The 14197-nt window shown below is 38.0% G+C and overlaps 1 protein-coding gene across 5 annotated transcripts in view; it reads right to left on the bottom strand.

Moving 5' to 3' along the window:
• SENP2 (SUMO specific peptidase 2) overlaps window positions 1-14197 on the bottom strand; it is a 34279-nt gene that overhangs the window by 5438 nt on the left and 14644 nt on the right. For all 5 annotated transcript variants that reach the window (XM_047732157.1, XM_047732166.1, XM_047732147.1 and 2 more), the window contains 10 exons: window positions 13824-13992; window positions 11942-12045; window positions 10309-10403; window positions 9827-9878; window positions 8938-9004; window positions 7185-7361; window positions 5759-5890; window positions 4307-4510; window positions 3183-3262; window positions 163-247 (listed from right to left, as the gene is read on the bottom strand). In XM_047732157.1, the coding sequence (XP_047588113.1) occupies window positions 163-247; window positions 3183-3262; window positions 4307-4510; window positions 5759-5890; window positions 7185-7361; window positions 8938-9004; window positions 9827-9878; window positions 10309-10403; window positions 11942-12045; window positions 13824-13992 (1165 nt within the window). The remainder of the gene's footprint in view (window positions 1-162; window positions 248-3182; window positions 3263-4306; window positions 4511-5758; window positions 5891-7184; window positions 7362-8937; window positions 9005-9826; window positions 9879-10308; window positions 10404-11941; window positions 12046-13823; window positions 13993-14197) is intronic.

Genomic DNA, 14197 nt, shown 5'->3' with positions numbered 1-14197 from the left:
GAATTTCTAAAGATTTAGAAGTAGATAATTAAGACATATACTTCAAGAGAATGCATGCCTAAGGGTTATGAGTGAGAGAGGGGAGGGAGGAAGCAAAGTCCACACAATACGCCAGTCAGTAAATACAACAAAGCACTTCAAATACAAATGATCATCACTTACATGTGGCTTCATGCTGTAGTGGGTCCACTCTAAAAGATTCAGATCAATATTCCTTTTGGTCTTACTTTCATCCTGTAAATACTGACTAAAAAAACAACAAAGAAGGAATATATTGATGAATCCTTGCGGAGACTTACCATTATGATTACAGACGGGCTATTCTCCAATCCATCTTCACTAGCTTTTTTAAAAATGTGATTGCTTTGGTTCTTAATATTTTTCCTGCTTACAAAAAATGTACATGCTGAGGCGCCTGGGTGGCTCAGTGGGTTAAGACTCTTTCTTCAGCTCAGGTCATGATCTCAGGGTCCTGGGATCGAGCCCCACATTGGGCTCTCTGCTGGGGAGGGAGCCCAGTTCCCCCTCTCTCTGCCTGCCTCTCTGCCTACATGTGATCTCTCTCTCTCTCTCTAATAAATATTTTTTTAAAAAGTACATGCTTTAGAAAATTAAAACCTATAAAATGTAAAAGGCAATAGCTTTTCTTAATAGCCATCCAGCAGTAATTACTAATAAGTTCGCTACGTATTCTTCTAGTTCTCCACTCCTCACAATTTAAAAACATAAACTTTATTTTAAAAAGTACTTCAAGGGGCGCCTGGGTGGCTCAGTGGGTTGAAGCCTCTGCCTTCGGCTCAGGTCATGATCTCAGGGTCCTGGGATCAAGCCCCACATCGGCTTCTCTGCTCAGCAGGGAGCCTGCTTCCTCCTCTCTCTCTTTGCCTGCCTCTCCATCTACTTGTGATCTCTATCTGTCAAATAAATAAATAAATCTTAAAAATAAAATAAAATAAAAAGTACTTTATTGCACTACTTGCTTTTTCTCACTTAAAAATGGATATAAAATGTGGGGCGATGGGTGAAACAGGTAAAGGGGATTAAGAAGACACTTACTGTGATGTGCACTGATTACATACAATGCTCTGTAATGGCTGAATCACTGTATTGACTACATTGTACACCTGAACCTAATATAACGCTGTATGTTAACTAAACCAGAAGTTAAAATAAGAAAAGATCTAAAACAGAAAGTAGCTATACTTGTGAGCACAGCATAACTAGAGTTGTCAAATTACTAAATTACATACCCAAAACTAGTATATCATTATGTGTCAACTACACTTCAATTAAAAATTAAAGTGAGTATAAAATAAGACAACTGGCCTAGAATCCCCCCCCACAAAAAAAGCCTTTGCCATGAAAAGCGAAAAAAGGATGACTATTCTAAATTAGACTAAAGAGATATTACATCCATGTGTGAACTCTGACCGGCTTCCTGGATTAGGGAAAAAACTATAAAACATACCTGAGGAAATCAGAACATGAGCCAAAAATTACAAAGACTGCTAATATTCCTTTTTTAAGATTAAATAATTTATTTGAGAGACAGGGAGAGGGAGAAAGAATCTCTAGCAGACTCCCCACTAAGCGCAGAGCCCAACACGGCTAAGCACTAAATCCCACCACCCTGAGATCATGACCTTAGCCAAAAGCAAGAGTCACATGTTCAACTGACTGAGCCACCCAGGTGCCTCTGACGGCTAATTTTCTTAAGTGTGATAATGACACTGTGATTACGTAAGAGAACTTCCTTGTTCCTAGGAGATAGAGATATATACTTAAGTATAGTTTATCCAGATCTTCAGAGGGTTATCAAATGTAAGCCAGGCATCTCTCTTCTCACCCTAACCTTCCTGTAAAGGCAACCGGTGCCTGGACTGCACTCTCAGTGGGAGAAATCCCGCCCCCGAGCGGGTGGAGGTAGAAACTGGCTCTTGGGAGGCATCAATCTTGGATATTTCAAAGGTTTGTAGCCCTCTAAACCCAACAGACAGAAAGTCTTATTCCTTAGCACTATTTTCTCTTGTCATGGAGAAATTAAATTCCATTTTTCTCTGAGGGGGGAGGTAATAATGGAAAAACAGGTTAAAAAAAAAAAAAAGCTAAACTAGGAGCATCAGGAAAGGGAATGGGCCTCAGATACCCACAGAAGGGAGAGGGAGAAAGAAAAAGCAAAGAGTGAGGGGTGAAAGAAGTATGATTTTTTTGTATTCTGTTATAATCAGGAAACAAAACTCTGCTGTATGATTTCAGCGAGAACATGTCTATATATGTGATAATATGTATGTGTCTGTGCACATGTATATATGTGTGCATTTTATATACATCTTAAACAGAAAAGACTAGAAGGAAATAACAATTCAGTGTATTGTATAATTTTTTAAACTTTCTTCTCTTTAAACTTTCTATTCAAATAGTAAATAAAAAGTATCTTTTACACTAAGACAATACTGAAAAAGAGAGAACTGAACTAATTGTTATTAAAAACAAATATTCTTGTCATTCACTTAAGAGGTTCCTTACTAAAAAGTACCCTTATAAACTTATTCAAGTATCCTTACTAAAATTAAAAACGAGAACCCCCTTTTGCTTCCAGCGAGCAGAAGGGGTTCAAAACAGACTGCTCTTACTGAACTGCTTCCTCAATGTGAAATTCATGTCACCACTTTACACAGCTTAATAGTGGCTATGCTTTGAAGGCAGGTTTCTAGCAATTACTATTCGAAACAGTTGCCTACAAACCATAAGCTTTAACTTAAACATTGTCTCTTGGTTCTGAGATGAACCCAACTATCATGGAAAGCAGAGACATGAGCAGGTTTAAGAATTCGAGGAATAAGACCCTAGTTAACAGCTCTTCAGAACATTCAGAATAATGTGTCAATCCCAAAGAACCCTAATTCAAATCACAGGAGTCTAGTAAGACATATTTTACATTACAATGCATGACAAACTTATTTCCAATGATGCTACTAAATAAAAATTCTCAGTTAAGATCAGATATTAGGGGGGTTTTTTGACCAGAAGATGAATTCAAGTCAATTCCTGAACAACTGGGAGAATAACCTTCGCTCAACATTATACTACCAGCCACCAGAGCCTCCCTGGATTAAACAGAAGATAGATCACCTAACAAGGGCATAATGACACAACAGTAAAGCTGTTCAGCCTTTACTTACAGGAGAATCTCACAGATCCTGTGGCCCTTTTGTCCCATAGAATCCAGATATTTAAGACACCTTTTTCTTAGGTCTATCACCTGTAACGGAAAAATATAACATCCAGAAACATCTTAATTAACCAAAACAGAATTTTATTTCTAAAAGGAAGAGCACCTTTTAAAAAGTCAATACAAGTACCAACATAAATATATTTCTAAGACACATTTTTTTAATTTTATTTTTTTTAAAGATTTTATTTATTTATTTGACAGAGATCACAAGTAGGCAGAAAGGCAGGCAGAGAGAGAGGAGGAAGCAGGCTCCCCGCTGAGCAGAGAGCCCGATGCGGGGCTCGATCCCAGAACCCCGGGATCATGACCTGAGCCGAAGTCAGAGGCTTTAACCCACTGAGCCACCCAGGCGCCCCTCTAAGACACATTTTTTAATAAAGTATCATATCATGAGATATGAGCTTCATTCTATAAAATTATATACTTCCAGTCCCAGGGAAAAGCCTAGAAACTTAACCAACAAAACATTAGTCATCTTCTCAAAGTGATGAGATTTTTTTGTTCTTGTTTTTTTTTCTTTATACCTTTACTTTTCTATAATAAAATGGTACCATCTTGTAAACAAAACTAAAGAAATCAAATAAAGAACTCATATGTGTACTAAAACTCTTTGCTGTTTTCCTGTATGCCATCTAGCTTTGTGTGTGTGAGATTATAATTTAATTTTTTATATTTTTTTCACACTATTCTTTTTTTTTTTTAGATTATTTATTTATTTATTTGACAGACAGAGATCACAAGTAGGCAGAGAGAGAAGAGGAAGCAGGCTCCCTGCTGAGCAGAAAGCCCGATGCGGGGCTCAATCCCAGGACCCCAGGACCATGACCCGAGACGAAGGCAGAGGCTTTAACCACTGAGCCACCCAGGTGCCCCCGCACTATTCTTTAAATTTAAATTCAGTTAATTGCCATATAGCTTTCTAAGTTGTTCAACTCAAGAACCAAGAAGGGACTCTATAAGGTATGCCTTTATATATACTAACGGATTTTTAATTGGACAGAAAAGGGTAGCCTTCCTTATTCAAGAAAACAGCCATTATACAGACTCCAACAATTAACCCTCTCAACTCACCACCAGGCTCCAATGTACCTTCCGATGAATAGGCACCAGAATAAGTTCCTGTTCAAAGAGATTGACCCCTTTGGTCCATCTTTTCACTGCCTGGTAACCACCAGATTTTAATTTGGGATAGAAAAAAGTACTGAATGCATGAAGTGCTGGATACCCTTGCTTTTTGTTTCTTTCCACCAGAAGATTCATGTAAAAATTAATGACCTGTAATACCAAGGGAATAAGCATCAGAACATGGCGAGTACATTACCAAAACTAAATTTCTACCTAATTAAATTAGGATGAATTAGAAAGTAAGAAGCTCCAGGAAAGAAAGGTACTAGAGATGGGGATGAAGGACTGTTTACAGCAGAATAAGGAAAAAAAAGAATGAATGCAAAATGGGAGGGCTTAAGGAGTAAAATTGTACTTTTGAAGCATGTGAGGAAAAGAGCCAAGGAACTCAAGGAGAAAGTCTTCAATAATGAAAAGGTGTACATAACTTCATCACATGAAAAAAATACACAGAAATACTAACTAGAATTGAATTTTACTATTTATAAATTTTACTATATATAAAAAATATTAACTGGAAGAAAATACACCCAAATATTAGTATTTTGTTTATTTTTGAGTGGTGGCACTTTTGAATGGTATTTTTCTTTTGCTTTTCCTGTACTTCCCAAATTTTCTATAATAAATATATAACATTTACAATGTAAAATAAAAACACTAGTTATATAAGAATGTGTTTATATGTCATTAGTCTGGGGTGGGGAATAGGAAGGAAGGCAAAGGTAAAATGCAGGGACTTTGGGGAGTTAGGGAAAGGACCAGCTAAAATACATGCAAGAACTAAGAGCTTGTTCTAGCTAACTATGTAAGGACACAAGATGACAGTTTGGCAAATTTTTATAGTTATCACTCCAAGAAAAAGAAACATTTTATAGATACATGTATGCATAGTGATCAATCTATCTCTTTACTACTGGAAAAATAAAAAGGCTCTTGTAAGAATTCCTCTAAACTAAGTATCACTTGCTGCTTCTTTCTATTCATCAGCTACACCCAAGGTTATAAAAATGTCACTGAAGAGGTGCCTGGCTGCAGAGTCAGCAAAGCATGTGACTGACTCTTGATCTCAGGCTCGTGAGTTCAAACCCCACACTGGGCACAGAGCTTACTTAAAAACAAATAAATAAAATTGTAAAAAAAAAAAAAAAAGTCACTGAAGACTACTAGTAAATAAAGTGGGGGATGAAACAAAGCACCGATGCAGAAGAGGGACACATGGCCAATCAAAGGCAGCAAAGAATCAGAACAGACCACCGTTTTAACATTTGAGATGTTTCTGTTTTAAATGAAACTAAAAGCTGCTTTCCCAACCCCTTACAATCACGTAGAAATTGCTCTGGTTATAGATGGCAAATGGTTAAGCATAATGATAGAATTGGGGGGAAAAAAACAACTTACTTCATCATTGAGCCAGTGATAGTTCTTCAAGGTCTGGATGTCACCTCGAGTGATTCGCAGCTTGAAAGCACTACTTAGGACCTCATCCTGTGGGCCATGACCTAGGGCATTACTGATTTCCCTTTCCATGTCCTGAATTAGAAAGTCCAGAGGTTGTATTTTAAATAGAACCACAATCAGATTTCAAGAGTCTGAGGCTAAAACAAGTTTTTCATCTCTACAGTACAAAGCAGTTTTACTAATAGTTATAAAAATGTTAGTTCAATTACCAGCTTCTGGAAACAATAATTTGATAATAATATTTACATTTAAAGTACAGTTTCAATTATCCCACTATCCTTTGTTGAGCACTATGAGCCAAACATGGTACCAGACCCTTGAAGCACATCAGTAATCCTTGCTTGTGGGGAAAGTATTATTACCATTTTATAGAAGCAGGGAAGCTCAGAGAACTTAGGTTATGTGCTCAAAGCCAGACAGTTACTAAAAGGAAGAGCCTAGCATGGAACCCGGGGTGTCTAACTTTCCAGACTTTGCTCCTCTCACAATACTCTTTAAGTATTTTCACGTTTCCTTATTTACCTACTAACCTTTTATTTAAAATCATCAAAGTAATAGAATTAGAACCCCTTGGAGATCATACTATACAGTTTGGACATGAAGGGAATAAGCAAACAGGGAGAAACTCTGGTCTACCAATTGAGTCCTCACTGAATAGATAGCTTCATTATTCTGAAGAATTATGCAGATAAATGCATATTTAAGCTACTGAGATGAGTCTATAAACCCAACAGAAATTAGTTTCATTCAAATATTTTAAATCCTGCTTCCTCCACTGCTCACAATTGTGCCGTTTTATGGATCTCTCCACTTCCATGTCCAATATATAGTAAGTGCTCAACAGGTTCTCACTGCATAGGACTGACTGATTACCACCTACTAACACAACACTGGAAAAGGAGCCAAGATATAGGCTCACTTTTAAAATGAGAATTTTTAACTACCTTCATTTCCTTGGTGTTTCAAGTAAGTTTTCATTATTTTCAAATGCAGTAATCAATGAAAGGGACATTTTAGTAACTAAGAATCACTTTTTAAAAATGCAATGAACGTTTCTAATGCCAAACCCATACTATGAAACCCAAAATATTTGAAGAAAAATCTGCAAAGAACCCATTATATTCCAAGATATGTGACAAATATGTCTACTCACATTTGCTGTACATTACTCTGATCCCTTAGGCCACCTTCACAGATCACTAATGATCAATGTAGCCAGTGACTGGACAGCCCTTGGACCTGATTTCTCTCATACACTCGTCCCTAGCCTGGAGAAACTCCTCAAAATAAAACATGTGTTCAATTCTTGGTAACTAAAGTCATTTAAAAACATGCCTCTTATTCTGATCAACACAAGAAACAATACCTCTGTAAGTTCAAGAAGATCCTCCATCCTTTTATCCCTCTCTTTGCCTGAGCAATGTTTTTCTTTTGTCTCAAGTATTGACATTTTCCTCCTGAGTAAGCCATTGCTCCCACTGCCCAGGCGGAGTCGGGCTGACACCTCTTCAGATAGGTCAGGTTCCAGCTGGTGTCCCCTCCTCTGATCAAAAAAGTGTCTATATTCTATTGACATGTTTGATATTTACACATATAAACACACATAACACATGAAACACAGAACAGTGCCATTGTCCTGAGAGCTTTAGCGAATCTCCCAAGTAAGTGAAGGAGATTTTGTCTATCTGCCTGTCCCTGCAAGAGGAACAAAAAATGCTCGAGACCTAAGGCTCACAGGACACCTCAATTATAAACCATGAAACAGAACACTCATCACTCTCCCTGTAGGCAGCAAGAAAAGTATTTTCAGTTCTCTTAGGCCAATGAAAAATAAGATGGTTATAAGACATTTTGAAGTGTTTTAAAAAAGCAAAATCTATGACCCATAATCCTATCACTTGGAATAAAGTACTACTATCCTTATAATAAGTAAACTTGATCCATTTCATTTTTTTAAGGGAATTACTACAGAAAAATGTACAAACATTTACGTACCACCTGATCTTTGTAAAATGAACACATATATAAGCACCATTCGGGTCAGCAAATAGAACTCTGCCAGCATTCCAGAAACTCTGACAATATCCTTCCTTATTGTGACCCTATGTGACCTTAAATAGTGAATTTAAGACATCGAGTAGCCCAACTTTTAAAATTAAGAAACTGAGTTAGCAAGAGAGCTTCAGACGAGAACTAGTGTCCAGAGGCCGAGCCAGTACTCTTCTCTCTAGTTCACGGCCAGGGATCCTGGCCCTAGGAAACCAGCAGCTACTGGCTCCAGACAGCAGAGCCTTCAGGTTCAGCACAGAGAGAAGCACCAGGTAGTCTTTAGCCAGGTTCCAAATATACTCCCTCTCTGTGCTCTCTCAGCCATAATTTCCCCCCTTTCGCGGCTGGTGTTCCACAGGCGAAAAACAGTAACTCTATATAAAAGGCTTCACTCCAAATGACTGGGAACAGGGATGTTCAGAGACCTACACTCAACCTACATAGCGGTCTAATGGGAGAAGAAAAATCTGATTGAAGAGGTACTTCACATAAAGCAGCTCCCTAAATTTTGGTATTTCTATAAAACGTGAAATAATCTAAAACCTCAAGTTTGCCTTCAATTTAGAAATGTATTTCTTTTGGATACAGACTGTTTAGCAAAACACTCTGCTATTATTTAAAATGTTGGTATTGTTATGGAGACCACAGAACACTTTTTATTCTAGTACTTACACTGAAAAATGTAAAATCCAATTAAGCATAAGATTGCTAAATTTTGAAATAAATCTGAGCTCCTGACTCTCAAAAGGTCCTGAACATATCTTTCCTAGAAACCATATGTTTTTTTAAAATTCTCCAAAAGAAGCCAGGTACTACAGATAAGGGTTGGGATGGATACAAGTTGGTCTCTCTTACAAAAACAGTGGCTACTATACAGAGGTAAAAATCTGGGAATTCAGAAGGAAGCCAAAAGTTGTATATCTTCAATCCCTGCTGCTTTTTCAAAGAAAATGATCAAATTAGAAATCAAAGTAATATTTTTCATCTTTCTTTTCATGAACACCAATATTTTAACACAGGTCAGGTGAAAGAGTAAAACAACATAAAATTTAACTAGAGTTTCCACTTACACCTTCATTTTCAAGTCTGATTCCAACTGTCCTCTCTGTATCAGAAATTTTCCCCTTTGAACAACACCTGAGGAAAAATATTGGGAGAGTATAGGCTGGATAATTTTAACTGGCACACATGAGACTAATTTTAGAAATAAGAGTTAATAATTTGTCAACAAAAACCACCTTGAATTTATCTAGTCCTCTAAACCAAGGGTCAGCTAAATTTTTTTTGAAAAGGGTCAGAGAATAAATATTTTGGGCTTTGCAAATCTTACAGGTTTTTTTTTTGTTGGTGTTGTTTTTTCTTTTCTAAGTAACCGGTATGTCGAATTTGGGGGGGCCCAAAGTCATGACTAAGGAACCCAAGATCAAGAGTCACATGCTCTACAGACTGAGTCAGCCAGGTGCCCCAAATCTTACAGCTTTTGTCACATCTTCTCAACTTCCATCAGAGATTAAAAACAGCCAAACAGTATATAAATGAATCAGTGTGAATGTGTTCTAATAAAGCTTTACTTAAAAAAATAGGCAGGTGGATCAGATTTGGACAAAGGCCATAGCTTACCCCAAACTCTGCTATAACTATCATCCAAAATCCTAAAGACACACAGAACTGCCTTCACTGTTCTTATACTAGGGGTGCTAATGTCTACAGATACCCACTACAACCACACTCCTATCCAAGTAGCATCTGCATCTCCAAACCCCTAATGCCCAGGGCATAAGGGCACCCTCTGAGCTAGGGTGGGCATCTAACACAACAGCTACCCGTGTACCCATTTTTATTGACTAGCTACCAGAGCTAAGAAGAATTTAGAATTCTTTAGACATAGTTATTCATCAATATAGCTTATGAAGAAAATAATGGATCAAAAGAAAACTTAGAATGAACTGAACCATGTACCTCTTCTCAGTTCTCACTGAGCATAAAGGTCCCCTTGTTTCAACAACTCTGTCTGTGAAGATGATAAAGAAAAGATTGAATGTTTCCTTCTTTAATCAATAATACAGCTGGAATTTCAACTTACGCAGTTTCCAAAGTATCAAGACATTTACTTATCATTTAGTGCCATTTAGTGAATAGCTAGTGGAAAAATATAAAGAAATTAATAAAATAAATATTAAGAAACTAATTTTAGGCTCACAAAATACTTGCTTAGGTAGAAGCTAGGAATAATAATCAAGAGTTATCTTATGAATCTACTTCGTCCTGAAATAGCCTTTTTACTAAACTACTTATACTGGATAAGCCCAAGTCAAAGCCCTGGGGTCTCCCAATGTTTCAAACTTTGGTACGCCATCTTTCATTAGGATGTCATTTCTCAGTTTCATGTGCACGTGAACTAAGGTCAATATACGGAGATAGGGCTAGATCTGGGAACTCACATTGTTTTGGAACAAACTGAGTTGTTCTGACTCCGTGACTTTGCTCGTCCCCCCAGCCTTTGGTCTTTAATGTGTCCATCTGACTTCTTTGAGAGCTTAGGAACACAAAAAGTGAAGAAGGTCAGATACAAAAGGAAAGTCTACCATAAATATTATCTCCATCTGACTAGTTCCTTGAAACAGGGCTTACTGATTACCCTGTAACATCAAATTAGGAGAGGATGCAACATAGCACCATCTGGGACTAGGATACAAGGAGTGTAAGCCTGATGCTAATATTTTAGTCAAGTTACCCTAACCTCCAGTTTCAATGTTGGTAAAATTAGATGTTCTCAATCCCTAGCACCATCTCAACCAAACAACCTCAGTATGACAAAACTCAAGTTGAAAGATGAAATATTTAAAATGACATAATGAAATGGATCCTAAAACAATACAATAAAACCAGGAATGTAAACAGCAAAATAGTCTGAGGATTTTGCCAACATGACAGGAGCAAAAGCCCGTGAAGCATATTGCTGCTTCCAACAGGGGCCGGTCAAAACAGAGAAAATATTAACATTCTGCCTGAGTAAACGATTTGAAAAAAAAAAAAAAAAAGAAAGAAAAAAAAAACCTCAACAAAAGTTAAAATTCCTAGACAAATAATCTTTTGCTATTTGTACATTCAACAAGCTAGACAGCCTTGTGACTTTTACCTTCAACTTGCCATTACATAATTTCCAGGATCCCCCAACCCCTGCCATGTAGTCTCATATCACTTGTTAGAATTCTCCTGTGTGCCTCAATCTTGTACTCACATATTTTTTGTCCCTTTTTTAACAGGTGAATATAAGGCCAGACATCAGCGCCTTCTGCTACTGTCATCTTTTGCCCAAAGCATTAGAATATTTAACAAGAAGTCTTTTTTTTTAAAAAAGATTTTATTTATTTATTTGAGAGAGAGAGAGACAGTGAGAGAGAGCATGAGCGAGGAGAAGGTCAGAGAGAGAAGCAGACTCCCCGTGGAGCTGGGAGCCCGATGCGGGACTCGATCCTAGCACTCCGGGATCATGACCTGAGCCAAAGGCAGTCGTCCAACCAACTGAGCCACCCAGGCGTCCCAACAAGAAGTCTTATGAAGAAAACCTTCTATAACCTGGGGCAACTTTAATCTTACTTTTAATGTGGAGGACTTCCAATCATGCAAAAATGCATTTGCCGACATGCCACAGAAACTGTGTGTGTATCAGAGAGAAAGGCTAGGGGTGAGAGAGGGAGAACTGGGCAGGAAAGGAGAAGGAGGGGGAAAGAGACAGAAAAAGACAAGAGACTAAGGGAAATGTGTATGCTGGAGAGGCTGAAAACACTCTGCTCCCTCAGAACTTGATTTCCACCTATAATTCTACTTTTCTATATCAGAGTTTCAAGAGTTCATGTGAGCAAAAGATCCTAAAGCTAACAGAAAAATCTATTTTGTAAAACCACTGTGCTCTCTGTATCTTATTACTAGATACGCTGTTGAGGCAAACTATAATGCTAGTTTTCTCAATGTAAACCTCTTTTTTCAACAAAGCCTTTCTCGTGAATCCCCTCTCCAAAAATAAGGAAAAAGATGTGTGGCAAAGCATTTACTTTGTTAGCTCATTTTTACCTGTGGTAAGTAGGAACTACTGGAGGAACAGAGTTTCCATGACCACCTTCTTTAAGTCGCTCCAATAACCTTCGGTATTTCTCTCTTTCCTCTTTTTGAACACCCTAAATAAAAGAAAGGATGTCATTTAAGTTTTAACACATTAAAGCTATCATTAAATCATAAATAGAAACCAAGAGGTCAAATGCAGCCCACAGATGTGTTTTATTTGCCAGCACTTTTTAAATTTCTTGAATTACCAACTTTATAAATTTGAAAAGAAAAATCTAAAAATCTGCCCTCTTTCAGAAAACTGAATGGACAATCTGGAGCTGGGTAGGGCTATTTTCCTTAGATGGGCCACTCGCTCCAGCCCACCCCACTCATTTATGTTATCTGCTAGACTCTGATGGCATCTGGAGTTTTGACAGTTTTTGTCAACCACAAAAAACTCAACAGAAATAATCCACCTGCGTATTCAGAACATTCAGGTTCCAAAATGGATCTGGTCTCATCAGGGTCACCAATGACTTCCACCACCAGAGCAAGCAGACACTTCCTCAGCCCTTATGTCACTTGACCTCTCTCTCTCCAACACCACCCTGCTGACCTCCCTTTGCCTTCCTAGATAATACACTCCTGATTTCTGATCTTCTCCGTCTCCACTGCCAATTATTTCTTCTGCTTGCCCTCAAATGCCGATGGTCTGCCCATTATCTCTTCTCTCACACTACATTCTCTCCCTGAGTAACTCTCTAGCTCCCCTGATTTATCAAACACCAATACATAGAAGATTCAGAAATGCATCTCTAACCCTGCCTTCTTCTCATTTCTCCCATCACCTATATCCAAGAGTCTATGAGACAGGTCTTCTTGAATGCTTCACAGGCACTTTAAACAATGTCCAAAACTAAAGTCATCATCTTCCCACTAAACACATAGGGTATCTTTGCCAGTGACACATATCCATCCAAGACTGAAATCTGAGACTCGGGCTCTTCTAACTTTATATTATCCTTACCCAATGAACATGGACTCGCTAATATTACCGTTAATATTTCTAGAATATATCCTGTATATACCCTATATTTTTGCTCAGCCCCATCTCTGATTTCTCATCTCAGAGATACTGAAGCCTACTTCAGTCTGTTCCTCTCTCTGCTTGCCTCTGTTGATTACAACTATTTAGGTACAAGCTCCTAGGGGACAAAGACCACATTTTATTCAATTTTTGAATTGCTGACAACGAGCACAACACCTGGACCTCCAATAACTCTCTGACCAACGAAACTAAATGGCTCAGAAAACCATTTGGCAAACTGCAATAGGTGATGGTCCTGGGAAATACCAAGTACAGGAATAATTCTAAATTCTCCTAGAATAAGCAAAGATCTCAGGAGAGAAGTAAAAAGAAGATTGCTGATGAAGATATCACACTAAGTGCCCTGAAAAAGGAAAAAGTGGGCACGTTCACTGTTTAATTCTCTTACGCAGTCACAGTTATGCCTTATAAAAGAAACAAGTTAGTAGAAGAATTCAAATACCCAAAAGGAACAGAAACTTCTCTCTCCCTAGCATGATTCCTTTTTTTGTCCTATGGTGAAAAAAAATCTGAAAATTGATGAATTATGTATTTATACAGTATCTCCAGAAGGGTACATACAAGTATATCAGTGGTTACTTGCTAACCATCAGACAGGGTCGTAGGGTCAGGTACTGGAAGGGAGACTGGAAAATTTACAGTCACTGGACACCTTTCCATCCCTTTTGAACTCTGTATCCCAGTACACTTATTACTGATTCCTTGGAAAATTCATAAACTATTTTTTAAACTATTTTAAAACTATTTTTAAAACTCTATTTTTAACTATTTTTAACTATTTTTTAAGCTAAAGGGGCTTACCTCCTCCACGGTACAGTGGGGACGCCTCAGACCCTTGCCACCCTCTTCAGAAATCATCTCTGTTACAACCTGTTCCTGAGGCTTCCAGGTTAAGGAACTCTCTGAAGGGCCTTTGCTATGACGACGGCCACCTGGTCTTCTGTTATACCCCTCTGAGTTCAAAGTAAAACTGCGAGACAGAAAAAAAGAAAAGAAAAAGTTACCAACAAACTCCTTAAATTGCTGAAATTTAAGCTCCCAGAACATCCTGTGATTAAGCTATCTGTCCGAGGTTAAGCCTGCTCTTGTCAAATCAGACAACTACCTGCCATTCACAAAAGTTAAATCTATCTCTAGACCAGAGGGCACCCCCTCCACTATGGAATGTCTGTCTG

Source organism: Lutra lutra, chromosome 1 (assembly GCF_902655055.1).
Source record: "Lutra lutra chromosome 1, mLutLut1.2, whole genome shotgun sequence".
NCBI classification, from domain to species: Eukaryota; Metazoa; Chordata; class Mammalia; order Carnivora; family Mustelidae; genus Lutra; species Lutra lutra.
Note: the sequence above shows the minus strand (reverse complement) of the source record. Positions and strands in the feature narration are given on the sequence as shown.